This window comes from Myiozetetes cayanensis, unplaced genomic scaffold (assembly GCF_022539395.1).
Source record: "Myiozetetes cayanensis isolate MyiCay16 unplaced genomic scaffold, myiCay2020 scf5-8, whole genome shotgun sequence".
NCBI lineage: Eukaryota > Metazoa > Chordata > Aves > Passeriformes > Tyrannidae > Myiozetetes > Myiozetetes cayanensis.
In genome coordinates, this window is record NW_026087742.1 from 20,970,029 (window position 1) to 20,984,733 (window position 14,705).

At 40.8% G+C, this 14,705-nt stretch overlaps 1 protein-coding gene across 1 annotated transcript in view; it reads right to left on the reverse strand.

Moving 5' to 3' along the window:
* The window catches only part of NME7 (NME/NM23 family member 7), a 91,839-nt gene that overhangs the window by 46,530 nt on the left and 30,604 nt on the right, over positions 1–14,705 (reverse strand). The window contains exons 6-7 of the mRNA XM_050334152.1: positions 12,951–13,158; positions 9,523–9,628 (exon numbers count right to left, since the gene is read on the reverse strand). Of these exons, the coding sequence (XP_050190109.1) occupies positions 9,523–9,628; positions 12,951–13,158 (314 nt within the window). The remainder of the gene's footprint in view (positions 1–9,522; positions 9,629–12,950; positions 13,159–14,705) is intronic.

The window sequence follows — 14,705 nt, forward strand, 5'->3', positions numbered from 1 at the left end:
CTACTCTTAGAATTGATTTTTCTCTAACCCTTTAAAAGTGAAAATCCCAAAATGCAGTAATAAACACTAATTTCTAATGTCTTTTTTAATACCATCATCCCTGCAGAGACATAAGTCTCCTCAACATGAACACCACTAATATAAGTCTACTAAATGCAGAAAGAAAGGCTCCCTTTCCAGTTGAAGGATACTTACAAGCTTCAGCAAGGACTGGTTGTGCCATTTGATCTGTTTGTTTCTCAGTACATCTCAGTATATCTCCTCCTCTTCCTTCCTGTCTCAAACTGTCAGAAAGGTTTTCCAGACTCAGTTCACCTCCCCCTCTACCTTAACCAGTTCAAATATAAAATATATTTTTCATACTTCAAAAAAAAATGAATGTCACTTCTCCACTAGACACTGAAATCCAAAGTTACTCTAAGATGGGAAGCCAATGCCAAGCTGCTAAAACTTTATGCAGGAAATAACCAAGATACAACATCGGCTTAGCTTCAAAAACAAACACCCCAGGCAAGGAATATCCATCATTAAAACTATAGCAAAGAATTCAAAACACAGATGGAAGTGGAGGGACTAGTGTTCTCACGAAAGCTAGAATTTTTTTCTAAAAAATGGTGATAAAGTGGTAAAGTAGGTTGCTTTCATGTTAATCACTTTTTTCCTAGCTTCTCAAAAGAGAAAAAATCCCAGCCAACCAAAAACACCCCAGCACCACTAGACACCACCAAATGCTTCACCACCCCATATATAATTTATTCAAGGAAAACACAAGAAACAAACTGCATTTAATTTTGCATAAATATATGTTCTGCCTGGGCAAATCTGTCTGCAAAAGAATGCCAGCATCTGAAAGCACAGGGCTTTACTAGATCGTTTTCATGTGATTGCAGCACTAAGATTGCCATGTTGTGCATGACCCAGAGGTCACATCCCAAATAGTCAGTCCACTGTACTTTGAAGTATCTGCAAAGACTTGCATTCATCCCGCAACTTTTTTCCACTTTGAGATTCTGCCTTCAAATAGTTCCTTACAGACTTCTATTTGTTAGGTGCATCAAGGCTATCACTGATACCCCTTGGCACTCAACCTTGCAGACAAGATCCGAAGAGAAGTTCTGCCTACATCGACGGTGAACTCCACAGCATCTGCACTTCACCTTTTTATTACAAATACTTGTCACAAATAGTTAGCATATACTTTCAGACTACTTATGAGAAAATTGCATTCCTCATTTTTTCTCAAGCACGAGAAGACAGTTTTCTGAAAACCTTGTTCTAATTCTAGGTTTGCTGAAAACAAAAATAATGAATTAGTCAAACTTACACCTAAAATGATAAAAAAAAAGAAACAATTTCCAGGGTTTGTTTACAATTTAAAAAAAAAATCTTATCTAATGAATACAAATTGTCTTGATAAAAAAACATGAAATAGATACATAGTCCTGAGAATGATAACAGATTTCAACTTCCACTATCCCATTCTCTTTTTCTTTTCCAGTTTATTTAATTTCCTTAGTACATACATGTAACTATACTTAGCATAATACAGAAGTGAATTGGACATTATCATAGCGATGCCTTCTCTCTTTCAAAGAGCAACGAGTATATTATGTCAGGAACAGTTCTTCAGTTGTTTGCAGTCAGACACATAATCCACTACAATGCTGGATTCCCACTCTCTACAATCCTTTTCTCCTCACTCTCTCTTATACAGTAACTTCACTTGAGATCCTACATAAGTAAACCTTGTTTCTCTACGTGCTTGAGACTGAACTAGTCCTTGATATTCTTTTTGTCAAAGTTAGGTTTGTCTTTGGAGCAACAAACTACTCTTCCATTGGAATTTTTCTGCCTTTACATAAATATGATTCTTATGGTTACCTGTCATGCAGCATTTTGTTAATCAATGTAAAGTTCTACAAGCTTCTAAAGCTGCCCACTTACTACTAAGTTAAGACAGAAGAGGTCTGTAGGATTTATCATCCACTCAGAACAGGTCTAAAACCACGTTTCCATAGAATATCTTTTCCACTTGGAAAGAAACCATTCCTGCTCCTTTTGTTTTCTATGAGACTTAAATTTTAGTTGAAGAATACTGTGGAAGATGCCACTATATTTTTTTTTTTTTTTAATTACATAAGAGGAACAAGGATTTAACTTTAAAAAAAAAGTTAGAACAAAATCTCAAACTTAACACATACTAGGAGAACAAGCCTGTCTGGGTAATCAGTCTCAAGCCTAAGAACTCTCAAGACCATAGAAGCTCCCTTGCCTCCAGGCAGACCTTTCAGTTTGCATCAGGTCCAATAAATTCTCGACTAGCAGCTTTGCTTTTCAAGTTCGTGGCACAGTTCTAGCCCCAAATTCGTTTTAGGCAAAACTCTGACATTAGGAGAACCCATGTCAGGCTGGGAGTGCAGAAAAGGACAGCAGGATTTCACCTCTCAAGCTCTGTGCTGCAACCTAAGTTCAAAATGTGAACTATAACACACTTCTTTAGCCTGGCAATCACTATTTTCAAATTTTTCCCTTGCTCATTTTTCAAAAGAAGTAACTAAAGGTCACATCAAAGAAACCAGTCACAAAATACCAAATTCTAATTCCTACAGCAAACATGACTAAACTGTTACAAATAAATAATGTTAAAGCTAATCCCACCCAGTGATCTATAAGGTCTATTCTGCTATTTCTGCTCACAAAACAGTCAAGTCAGGGCATTAAACTGGTATTTATCCATTTTGGTGAATTTACAATTTTGACTTCTGAGCACTACAGTTAATACCTCTGGATCTAGTAACATGAGAGGGAATTACAAAAAGAGAATATCTAAGTGATTGCAACTATGATCTTGTTTCTGAAGTATCAGAAGCGCAAGAAGCAAGAGGATTACCAAACACAGATCCACACTAAAAATTTCAAATTATTAAATAGCTTAGCCATACAATCCTAGAGCTGTGCTTACTTGACTGAAAATTGATCTCTGGAGAAGAGAAGACTAAAAAGAAAAGCGCGACAGATGCTAGAGAGGTCAAACCACGACATATCTCCCTTGTCAGAACAAGTCTGCACAGAGTAGCGTCAGGTTGCTTTTGCATTCTAGCTCCCAATCAAGACGAACTGGATTGCTCTTGCAAATCCTCTTCAGAGTTAAAATACAACCATCTCACTGCTGCCAGCCAGGGACGCAGTTCATCTCCACTGGGAGGAGCCACCAGAGAATGAGCTAAAGCTGTTTAGTTCAGAGCTCTGGGATACACTGCCTTCCGTGGCCTTCCCAGCCATTTTCCCATCTCTGATCCTCCACAGAAGACATTATGACCCCAGACTGACAAAATAGCTACTGCCTTACTTCTTTTAAGAGACATGTACGATGCAGATTCCTAGAGGGCCAGTGACACCGTATGAGGAGCAGCTGAGGTCACTTGGTCTGTTCAGCCTGGAGGAGACTGAGGGGACACCTCATCGACCTCTACAACTTCCTCATGAGGGGAAGAGGAGAGTCAGATGCTGATCTCTTCTCTGTAATGACCTGTGACAGGACCAAGAGGGAATGGCCTGAAGTTGTATTTAGGCTGGATATTAGAAGAAGGTCCTTCACCCAGAGGGTGGTTGGGCACTGGAACAGGCTCTCCAGGGAAGTGGTCACAGCACCAAGCCTGACAGAGTTCGAGAAGTGTTTGGATGATATTCTCAGGCACATGGTGTGACTTTTGGGAATGGTCCTATGCAGGGTTAAGGGTTGGACTCAATGATCCTCGTGGGTCCCTTCCAACTCAGCTTATTCTGTGATTCTGTGATACCATCCCTCCAGCATTACCAGCACCCCTGACAGCTGAAGTTAAGCTTCACATAACTCCCCTGACACCCTTTATCAGGCCTCAGGATTCCCCTGCAGCCTGGCAGACTATTTGGACACTCTTACTTACAGGACTTCTCTAGTGGGTGGTGACTGCACCGGGTCCTGCTGTGGGTTCCTGTGTTGTTCCTGTACGCCTGTCAGGAGAGGGTCAGCAAGGCCAGAGATAAAACCAATACTGATTTTCCACTACTTTGTCACTGGATAGGAACCCTATAAACCCCCTATGGTAATCAAGGTCAATTCCTAAGGACTCTGTCCAAGAATTAACCAGCATAAACTAGGAATTACATCCAGCCTTCTGACAGCAAGGTAAGCTCACTGAAAAGCACCCTAGTTTACAGCTGTTTTTCAAGTAAACCATTTTCCAGGATAGAAAATCAGAAGATTTCTCCTTCTAAGAATCAGTTATGCAACACACTCTGGAGAAAAATCAAGCCCTGGAAAAAAGAACCAGAAAGCAAAATTCAAATAATTAATTCTGTCAAATGTTTCTGCAGAAATAAAGACTAAAGCTCTGCATAAACTCCAGTGTGTAAGTGAAACTTCAAGTAATTGTAAATATGTAATGAGCAGCTTATATTCATGGTAATTAGATAGTGAACTTCAAAGCCTCAGCAGTGCATAGGAAACGGCAAAAAGATTTATTTTTAGAAACTCAGTAGTGAAAATTTGTAGAGCACAAATCAAAACCCCAGTGCATTAGAAGCTCTGCTGCTTTGATCCACTTAAATTCCTCTCTGTGCCTCTGGCTCTGCCAAACCACCTTTTCACACTGGCCACACAGGATTTCCTTTCCTCTCCACCTGCTGCATTTTCACTTACCTCCCTCCCACCAAAACAGCAGGGAGGACTAGGGGTAAGCAAGTAGCTCATTTTTAAGACCAAGCAGTCTACTGCGCACAGTTTTGCCAAAAGGGCAGCTCATTAGTTGCTATAGCACCTACTTCAGCTGAGATTCAGGAAGACACAGGAGATGTTGCTGGTACAACCAGAACGTCTCGAGCGTCACTGAACACAGTTGCTAACAGACACTAAAAGGGAGATGAGGAGAACTCCCCAAAACTGTCACAAAGCTAGCTAACAGCTCTCTACTCCGTTGGAATTCTTCCAACTGTGACAAAACTGCTTTGTAAGATGACCAAATGCACCAAGAGATGCCACTCAATGATATTTTTGTTGTTACTCACAAAAACAAGCTGAAGAAGAATTTGAGAAATACTAAGGAAGACACAAGAAGACAGGCTAAGAAAGCTAAATTCTCTCCCCTGTAACACTCCTGGCCCATTGGGCTGATGTTGGAAAGCTCCTGCAGCCCTTGGGAAGAATGATCCATCTCACATAAAACTGCAGACTGGAATCAGTCCAGCTGCAATATGAAGCCACACCAGAGCTCTCAGCCAAAGACAGAGGCCACTGCTTAGCCAGTATCTCTGCCCCTTCTTAAGACCAACTCCTCATCAGAAGTGAGACTTCTGCAAAGTTTTAAAAGACCTCCTCAGTCTCATAACCTCTTTAAGAGATGCAGTGCCTGGGAGTTTTGAAACATACAAAGCAACATTGGAGAAAACAAGCTGGGATAAGAGGTCTTAGTACAGTAAAAACATGGCCAGTCCTTGAATTCCATCACTCTTGATGTTAATTTAAAATTATGTGCTGGTTTTGGCTGGGGTAGAGTTAATTTTCTTCACAGTGGCTTCTGTGGGGCTGTATTTTGGATTTGCACTGGAGACAGCGCTGATAACTCAGGAATGTTTATGTTATTGCTGAGCAGCTCTTACAGAGTGGAAGCCTTTTCTTCCTATCACACCACCCCACCAGCGAGGGGCTGGGGGTGCACAACAAGTTGTAATGGGACACAGGTGGGACAGCTGACCCCAACCAACCACAGGGATATTCCATATATTATGGAGTCATGCTCAGTATATAAAGCCAGGGGAATTAGATGGAACAGTGTGCGGGGGACATTCAGAATTGTGGCACCTTTCCAAGTAACCTGGAGGTGGCTGAACACTTGCCTACCAATGGAAGCAATGAATGAATTCCTTGTTTTGCTTTGCTTATTAAACTGTCTTTATCGCAACCCACAATTTTTCCCACTTTTACGCTCCCGAGTCTCTCCCCCATCCCACTGGGAGAGAATGAGTGAGTAGCTGTGTGGAGCTTAGTTGCCAGATGGGTTTAAACCACAACAGTCCTTTCTGGCACCCAAGGTGGGGCTCACAGGGTTTGTGATAGTGCCACATTTTATTGGAATGTGCTGGATAGAGTTTATAGCTGTTACTGCTGTTCAGCTATTAATCGTGAGGCTCCTGTGCTTCCATGGAGCTTGTTTTCCTGAGTCTTGTGCTCATGAGTGGTGGCTTTTTGCTTTCCCTGCTGGTTGTAGAGCTGTGCTGCCAATCACCCTACTCTGCTGATCCTGGGAGCATTTGGATAATGGCCCTGGTGATGCACCTGGGCTGGCAGGTGGCCAGGACATCACTGCTGTTTCTGTGCTGCTGTGCTGGACAGGCTGGAACTTCAGTGTGAACTTGAGTCAAAGGGACTGTGACCTATGGATGAGCCCACATGGGATCAGGACACCTCAAAGCATCTGTGCTCATGGATAAGCCTATGCCAGAGTAGGTACACCTACATGCATCTATGGCCATGGTTCTGTCTGTGCTGCAGCAAGGATACTCTGAAGGGATTGTGGCTCAAGGATGAATCCATGCTGGAGCAGGTACATCTCTGAAAACATTGTGACCTGTGGCTAATGACACACTGGAACAGGTGCACTTTAAAGCAACTGCAACTGTGGATAAATCCACGCTGCAGCAGGCATTCCCCTGGAGACACTGTGGCACATAGATAAGGCTCCACTTGGAACAGGTACAACCCTAGGGGCTGCAGTGTGTGGATAAGTCCAAGCCAGGGTTAAGGGGAGGAATTAACTGCAATGTTAAAACCTACAGTCTGATCCAAATGGAACAGAGGTGAAGACTGTAACAGATAAATCATTACATTGTTGTAAGCCGTGATTTGAGTTGCATGTTATAGAAATTACTGTAGCAGGAACCACCTAAACCAATGAAGGACAAGTCTTACATGAAGCAGTGCAAGTGCAGCAGGGACCTGACCTGAGCTGGTTTTAGTGCTCAGTAACACAAAATACCCTCTCCTGTCCTGAGTGACCACCACAACAGATGGAGTCCAAAGTCATGGACTAAACGAACTCAACAGGCCTTTTGTGGAGATTTGTGGACTTCTTGCAGCCATTTCATGAGGATGGTCCACAAATTAAGGGAAGTGTATCTGCACATTGTATTAAAGGATGAGAAGGCAGGGGATGGTTAGTGAGGATATATTGGATAGTATGGGGTCTGAGCATGAGGTAAATGGTATGGAACAAGTCATGGAGAATGTACAGGTTTGGGGTGGGGCAGAGTTAATTTTGTTCACAGAAGCTGGTATGCAGCTGTGTTTTGAACTTGTGCTGGAGACAGTGTTGGTAATTCAGGTATTTTTATGTTATTGCTGAGCAGCTCTTACAAGGCCTTTTCTGCCTCTGACACCACCCCCCAGCAAGTGGGTTGGGAGTGAAAAGAGGTTGGGAAAGGACACAGATGAGACAACTGACCACAGGGATGTTCCAGACCATATTATATCACGCTCAGCAATAAAACCTGGGGAAGGAAGAAGGAGGTGAGAAACATTCAGAGTAATGGCATTTGTCTTCTCAAGTCACCATTACATGTGAAGGATTCCAGCTCTCCTGGGGATGGCTGAACACTTGCCCATGGAAAGTGGTGAATTAATTCTTTGTTTTGCTTTGTTTGTGTGCACTGGTTTTTGCTTTTCTTATTAAACTGTCTTTATCTCAAGCCACTTGCTTTCTCACTTTTACTCTTCTGATTCTCTCACCCATCTCACTGGGGGCAAGTGAGCGAGTGGCTGTGTGGGGTTTAGTTGCCAGCTGGGGTTAAACCACAACAGATTGATAAAAAGCTTTGCTGACTTAGAAGTTATCAAAATTGAATTTTCTTTCTCTTCAAGGTAGTAATCAAAGCTGCGTGGAGGGAGAATGCTCAGACAAGGTACACTTAATCTTTCAAATTTCAGTTCTGTTTGGCAGCTGTCATCTGCCTTTCCAGCCCTCTGTGGTGTGAGAAAACGAAGTACATAGTGGATATTAAGCTGAACCTTAAGCCAGTCTTTCTAGAGCTCACACTGCAAAGCTGGGTGTGCACATAGATTTTTTGTTTATCTGTATCCATTCCTCTCTCTCTCACCACCCTCAGCTCCTATAGACACTTACACTCCCAAAGGTGAGTACAAAGAGGGCCAGAATTTGTCTTTTGGTGACTCAGAAAAATTCAGGGAAGTTCAAGAAAAAGGAAAGCAAGTAAAAGACAGGGCACTATGAACTCTACAGAAACAAAGAAGATTAAAAATAGGAAGAGACAACCTGAGCTCACTAAGACAGAGTCTGAGTCTCTACATGTAATAGAAATTATATCAAGTATAGAAAAGCACAGTCCAAGCCATCTACATATCAATCCTGCCACACAAAAATTTGTCCTCTGCAAACATGTAGGTAGGTAAAATCACAGTCCCAGCTGCTGCCCATATTTCTGTAAAAGGAACATTACTCTGCCTTTGCTGCATGGCAGACTTATCAGTAGCAGATACCATGCAAGGCCTGGAAGAGATAACAGGCATATTATCAGCAGGGACTGCGAGACTCTTTCTTGTGAAAGCCTTTTCATTTTTTTTCAGCAAGCTCTCCAGACATCCCACATGAGGTGTGAAAGGCCTGGAAACTGCTCCAGCCACTTCTGCTGTTTCCATTTCAGCTATCCACAGAGAAGTGATTAAAATGCTGCAGTGTGCTGCACATCTTACTAAGAAAAAATTCAATGCTCTCACACAGCAATATTTATTCTGCACTCAAAAATACTGTTTCAGTGCCAGAACCAAAATATTTTACTGCACTCACTGCTCCTACATCTAAGTACAGGACACATGAGTGAGATTATTTTTACATGGTAACTGTAGGGCATTAAACATTTCCAATACTCATATGGCAAACTCACAGGACATTCTCTGGCACAGAAAGCATCACAGAGTCCAACAAATGCTTTAGGTCTTTGGCTCATCTTCACTAACAAGCCTTTTCTACTTTCCATCCCCACTGTATTCAGCAGAACAAGATTCATAAGAGCACAAATCTTCCTTTGTGAGTAGTTTTAATCTAATGTGTTACTGCAGGAGTGGATGGCCCTGCAATATAGCCAGGTGTCCTGCTTTCACTCTGTTGTGAGGATGCTAACCTCCAGCAGGTGACTGTGGTGGGCAGACAGGAGCAAGGACAAGGTAAGTTGTCACAATAAGACTCATCAAATCTCATGTATGTTTTTATCCTTCTTTTTTCACCTCTCCCTTCTTATTCTGAAATTAGCAAGTATTCACATGGAAAGCACATGACGCACTCACTCTTCATGGAACTGAACCACAGAAACACTAAATGTGCATGAAAAACAAGGTATCTGCATGCTTCTGTAAGTACAGTGAAATACACCCTGTGTTCTGGCAGTTCCATTCTCCCAAAAAACGGGCACAGGAATGATCATGGATACAATGAAGCACACGCTGCTTTCCCCTCTGCTATCTGCATTGCTTACCTTCATTAACAGCATGAGGCTTAATAATGCAACAAGTACAGTTTGTGAATGTTGCACTGCTCACTGGTCCACGACCCCCACTGGAGGGAAAGAACAACTCCAGCTCCTGAAAACAAGTGTAATTGAATACATTTTAGATTGATCTAGCTGCATGTATCAGCTTTCATCATAAGCAACAATATGTGAAGTATCCATAAGTACAGAAGACAAACCTTAAGTAACAGGTTGTTTTGGTTTTTGGGGTTTTTTGCTACAAATACTTCTCCCCTATACTATTACCTCAAATGTATCTTTTCATCTTTGGTACCATTGCTACAATCATAAAAACATGACAGGAATATTTCTTGCAGTGTCTTCGCTTTCACTTCTGCAATGCAATCTGTTTGCACTCAGAGCATTCAAAATGCTGCTATCACAATCATTTGGTAGAGGTGCTCCCAGTTTTCCAAATTCTCTGTCTCTTTCCTCACCATCTTCCCAAATACACTCTCATATACACACTTTGTCTTCCCTTTTTTCAAACCATCTTTCCCACTGTATAAGCAAAAATACAACTACCATCCATTTCTCAGTATGTTTTTTCCATACACAAAACTGATCTCCTTCCCATTTGTTTACATCTTTCCCTTTTCCTCTTAAACAACTAAACTTTGTCTAAAATTGTAGACTCATTCCTCATGCCTTATTGATCTTACATATATTTTTTTTTTTCCTAATCTTACTGAATTGAAGCTGATGAACTCAATTACTTTGATTTCTGGGATAAACCAAAAAAAAATCTTTTTCCTCTGATTGCTTCTTTTCTTCCCACCATTACTATCTGATTATCATATAGCTTTGGACCTTAGACCATCCTGGGGTGAGCTTGACAGTCAGGTTTCTTCCTCAGTGATATTTTTTCACTGTTCACTGCCAGCTTCACACTTTTTCCATACCATTTATTCCCATATGTTACACAAGCTGCAAATTAACAAGCGTGCAAAATACAGATTCCATTTCAGACCTATTAGTCAAATTCAGTAAGAGAATTGATAAATTTCTCTTTAAGGGAAAAAATTACATCCAGGAAATACTACTACCAAATCTATCTGATTTTTCCCCTTATAACAGCAGCAATGCTAAAGGCCATTTCCTGGAATTGTCTCATTTAATTTACTAGCTCAATTCAAATGGAATAGACTTACCTATCTCACAGTCTTTAGCACTTGACAATTTCTGTAATCCTTACTTGGACAATTATACAATTCAAACTAATGGATTTTTCCACAGAAAGAAAAACGGCTTTTGTTTTTCTGCTATATCTGCTATATCAAAATAATCCACATTTTGAGTGGGCATATCTGAGACAAAAGGATTCATTGCCTACATTCTTATACTGATAAAATGCTACATGTTTCAAAGACCTTGTCCCACTCTGTTAACTTCTGTTTACTCTAAAAGTAGTGGCCAGGAAAAGGTAGCAAAATATGTATACTATTCAACACTTAGTTTTATCCACTAAAATACATAAAAGGAAATTAACTTAATAATGTTGAAGGACTGGTATAATGAAATGCCAAACTATAACGATGTAGGGCCTTAAAAAATAAAATTCTTTTCCTTTCCCTCTCATTTAAAGAAATTACAAAATTTGGCCTGCAGAGAGACAGCATCTTAGAGTGTATCAGACACATACTTTCACTTGTCACTTAGCCCCCAAAAGAACAATGCAGCCTTCCAGTCTAACTGTTCAGCTTATAATACGTTCATTAAATGTGTTTGGGACTTCAGTTTTCTGTCAGAAGAGTTCATTTAGGTCCCTTTATCTTATATTCCTTTCTTTTCAGTAAAGCTTCTGCAAGGCACAGCCAACTAGTTTCCATGGCAACCGCTATACAGCCGTATAATGCTGGGCCTACTAAATTAAAATAGGTGCAGGGGCATTAAATTCACAATTTTGGTTGATTTATTGAAGATCGGTATCAGCAACACCACAAAGATGCAACACCTACAGAGGTTCAGCAAAATAATCCCAGTGTCATAAAAATGCTGCAGATGAACAGGGCCTCTCAGATAGCATTTCAAAAATAGTGAAATGCAAAAAGAACAACAAACCTAAAGCAAAGAACATACTTATGTTCCTAATCAAGATTTTATGCTAATAGATACTCTTTCCTACACTCTCGATTCAGAAGCTGGCACAGTTGTCATGATAGTACACAAGAACAAAGAGAAACTATCACCCTTATATTTGAACACATCTAGCTATTTAACCAGAACTTCAAAGACTTTTGTGATTATAATTCTCCTTCATCAGAAAAGATCAATTTTATCCGAACTCTTTCTGACTCTGTAACATCTTCATCAAGTCTGCCACCAGAGAAAGTACCTCACGTCCAGCATATGATTTCTTGCCAAAACCAGAGGCACTGGAGCCAGCAGCTGAGGCACGGTGCAGATCAGCAAGATGAGTCCTTGACCAGCAGAAAACTGCCCATGCTTTGCAGTCAGCCTGCTACACCACCCAGCCCAACACCAGCCACAAGAGGAGGCTGAACAACCCTGCCCTTACCACCGGGATATGATCTCTGCGTACATTTTCTAGTACGCAGTGCACGGCAGCTTTTAGGTATTCTGAGGCAGATCTCTCTCCAGCTGTACTACTGCAGCTGTTCCAAGTTAAACAGATGAAAGACGAGGATGAAGGAAGCAAAAACTGCTATCTTTTCCCCACTGGTGTACAGCTAAGACATCACAGCAACATACCAATCAACCATGAGATAAACTTTATTCTCAACATCACTTATCATCACGTCTATCCCACAGCAATGCACACAAATAAGTCAAATAAGTCACCTTAATTCTACAGAAACGTTGGCAACACCTATCACCCAAACCAAGGGCTTTTTCTTAGACGCTGCAAAGAAAGCAAACAGAACCAAACTCCTCAAAACCATGTTCAATATATCATCTCTCAAAGCACAAAGCACTACAAAGTGGCCTGTTTTCATATTTTTTCATTCTGAGCAGCAACAGCAAAGTAGGCTGCAGGCAGAGGACTAGTGAGGACTGTGGAGGAGAACAGATAAGCGAAACACAGGAGGGCACAGAAGGATTTAATTCTTTAATCCCTTTCCTTTTATGACCAACAGCGGTAGGCTCTAGGTAGACTACGCAGACTGTGCAATTAACTCATTGTTTGTGATGTACAGAAGGCATTAAAAATGACCAGGCATGCCCTCTTGATCAAAGGGCCCAAGGTTCCCCTTTGTGACAGAGATAAACTAGATTTCTCTTTTCAGACAGTTTATTTTTCCATTCTAACAAGGATCCATGAAGAATACGTAAACTAGTTCTGAACTCAAGTGTGGAAAAAAAATGAGATTACTGACCCAATTGTTAAAAGACAAAGTTAAAACAAACTTCAGTCAAGAAAGTCAGAAACTTACTTTAGCAGCTGAAGCAACTGAATCTGGGCCATGAGCTGCATCTCTTAGGCCACCGTGTCCAAAGTTCTCTCTGATGCTGTCCAGGGTATCAGTTTCAGTCGCTGTAGGGTTTGCTGGCCCCACTATCGCTTTCCACTTACTGACTGCATCATCTCCTAAGATCTCCATGGCAAGAACGGGACCACTCATTATAAACTGGAGAAGCTCACTGCAAAATGGAAACAGCACATGGTGATCCATGCTAAAAATTAAAACCAACAAAAACATGATCCAGTGGAGATGCTTGGAACACTTGGAACTTGGCAAGGCTTTGAGCAACCTGATCTAACTTTGAAGTTGACTCTTCTTCTTTGAGGAGGTTAGACTAGGTCACGTGTAGACATTCCCTTATTATGGTTAAAGAACCAGATAACACAAACCCACTCAAGCTAACTTTGTAGAATGTCAGATTTCAAAAGAATTTGTAAAGGATCAGTACTGGTGGCCTGGCAACAGTGAAAGAGAGACCCTGCTAACCACTTGTCTGACAGGAATGACTCCTAAGCATGTCTCCTCTGCACAGCAGGATTTCAAGGCACTTGCAAATGACCTGTGTAGGAGGTACCCCACTGACAGAACTTCAGCATTGCTTTTGAAATGGATTTCTGCACGTCCCCGTGGACCTCTCCCATGGATTTTGCCCAGTCAAAGCTCAAAGTGGGAGAAAAGGGAAAGACTTGTAAAGTTTGTGTGGAAGAGAGGACTTAATCACAGAGTGAGTTATTACATCCTGGCATAAGCAGAAGTCAACTTATTTTAATGGGACAAGTTCAAGGAGAAGAAATTGTCAGGAGCAGCCTGCATCCTATCCTGACCACCTCACTAACATAGAAAACAACCACCCAAAACTGGTAAACCAAACATTCTATTTAAAAACTAAACAAAATGCCACAACTATAATTCTAGGTCTTTACAAAGCATGCATACCAACAAGTCTGTCTTTTCAACGTGTAGTCTGGACAGAACCAACAAAGGAGAACATTGACTCGATGCTTTTTGCACTACTTTGTTAAAAAAATAGAGCTTCACACAATTATAACTGTGGATGTGTATGCTTCTCCAACCATCTTCTGCCTAATGATCATTTATGCAATGATCACTGGGCAAAAGGAGAAGAGAAATTCTACTAGTTCTTTGCTAAAGAAACGATATTAAAACTATGAAAAGTTACATACAGAAACTACCCAGCAGAAAGCTATTGGAACTCAGGTTCTATTGGTCAGAGACTGCTTGTTTAGGACACAGTTAAACAGCTTACACATACATACACTCAAGAAAAAAGCAATTTCTACAACACTCCTTACTGTGCAGACTAATCCTTGTATATTAAATATATTTTTAAAATTAAATTCTTTAATATGAAAACCATAATTTTCCAAACAAGTAGAATCATTATTTTCCCTACTATTCACTAGACTTACTAGACTATTGAACTAGTGAACTTGCAAACTAAATCTGAATTTAAAGGGTAGTAAAACAACATTAAAGATAAATAAGCTGTAGATTTTACATTTCACTGCCTTGAAGATTCTTGTTTCTATTTGATTTGTAATGGTTTGGAACTATTTCTTTCTAATTTAGAGAAAAATCCCATAAAGAAGATGTAGCCAATAGTAGTATACAATGGGAGACAGGCACATCACAGTGGACAAAGGCTTCAATTCCTCAGACAATTGCCATTAGTGTAGATAGACATCTGTGAAATAACACTGCAGG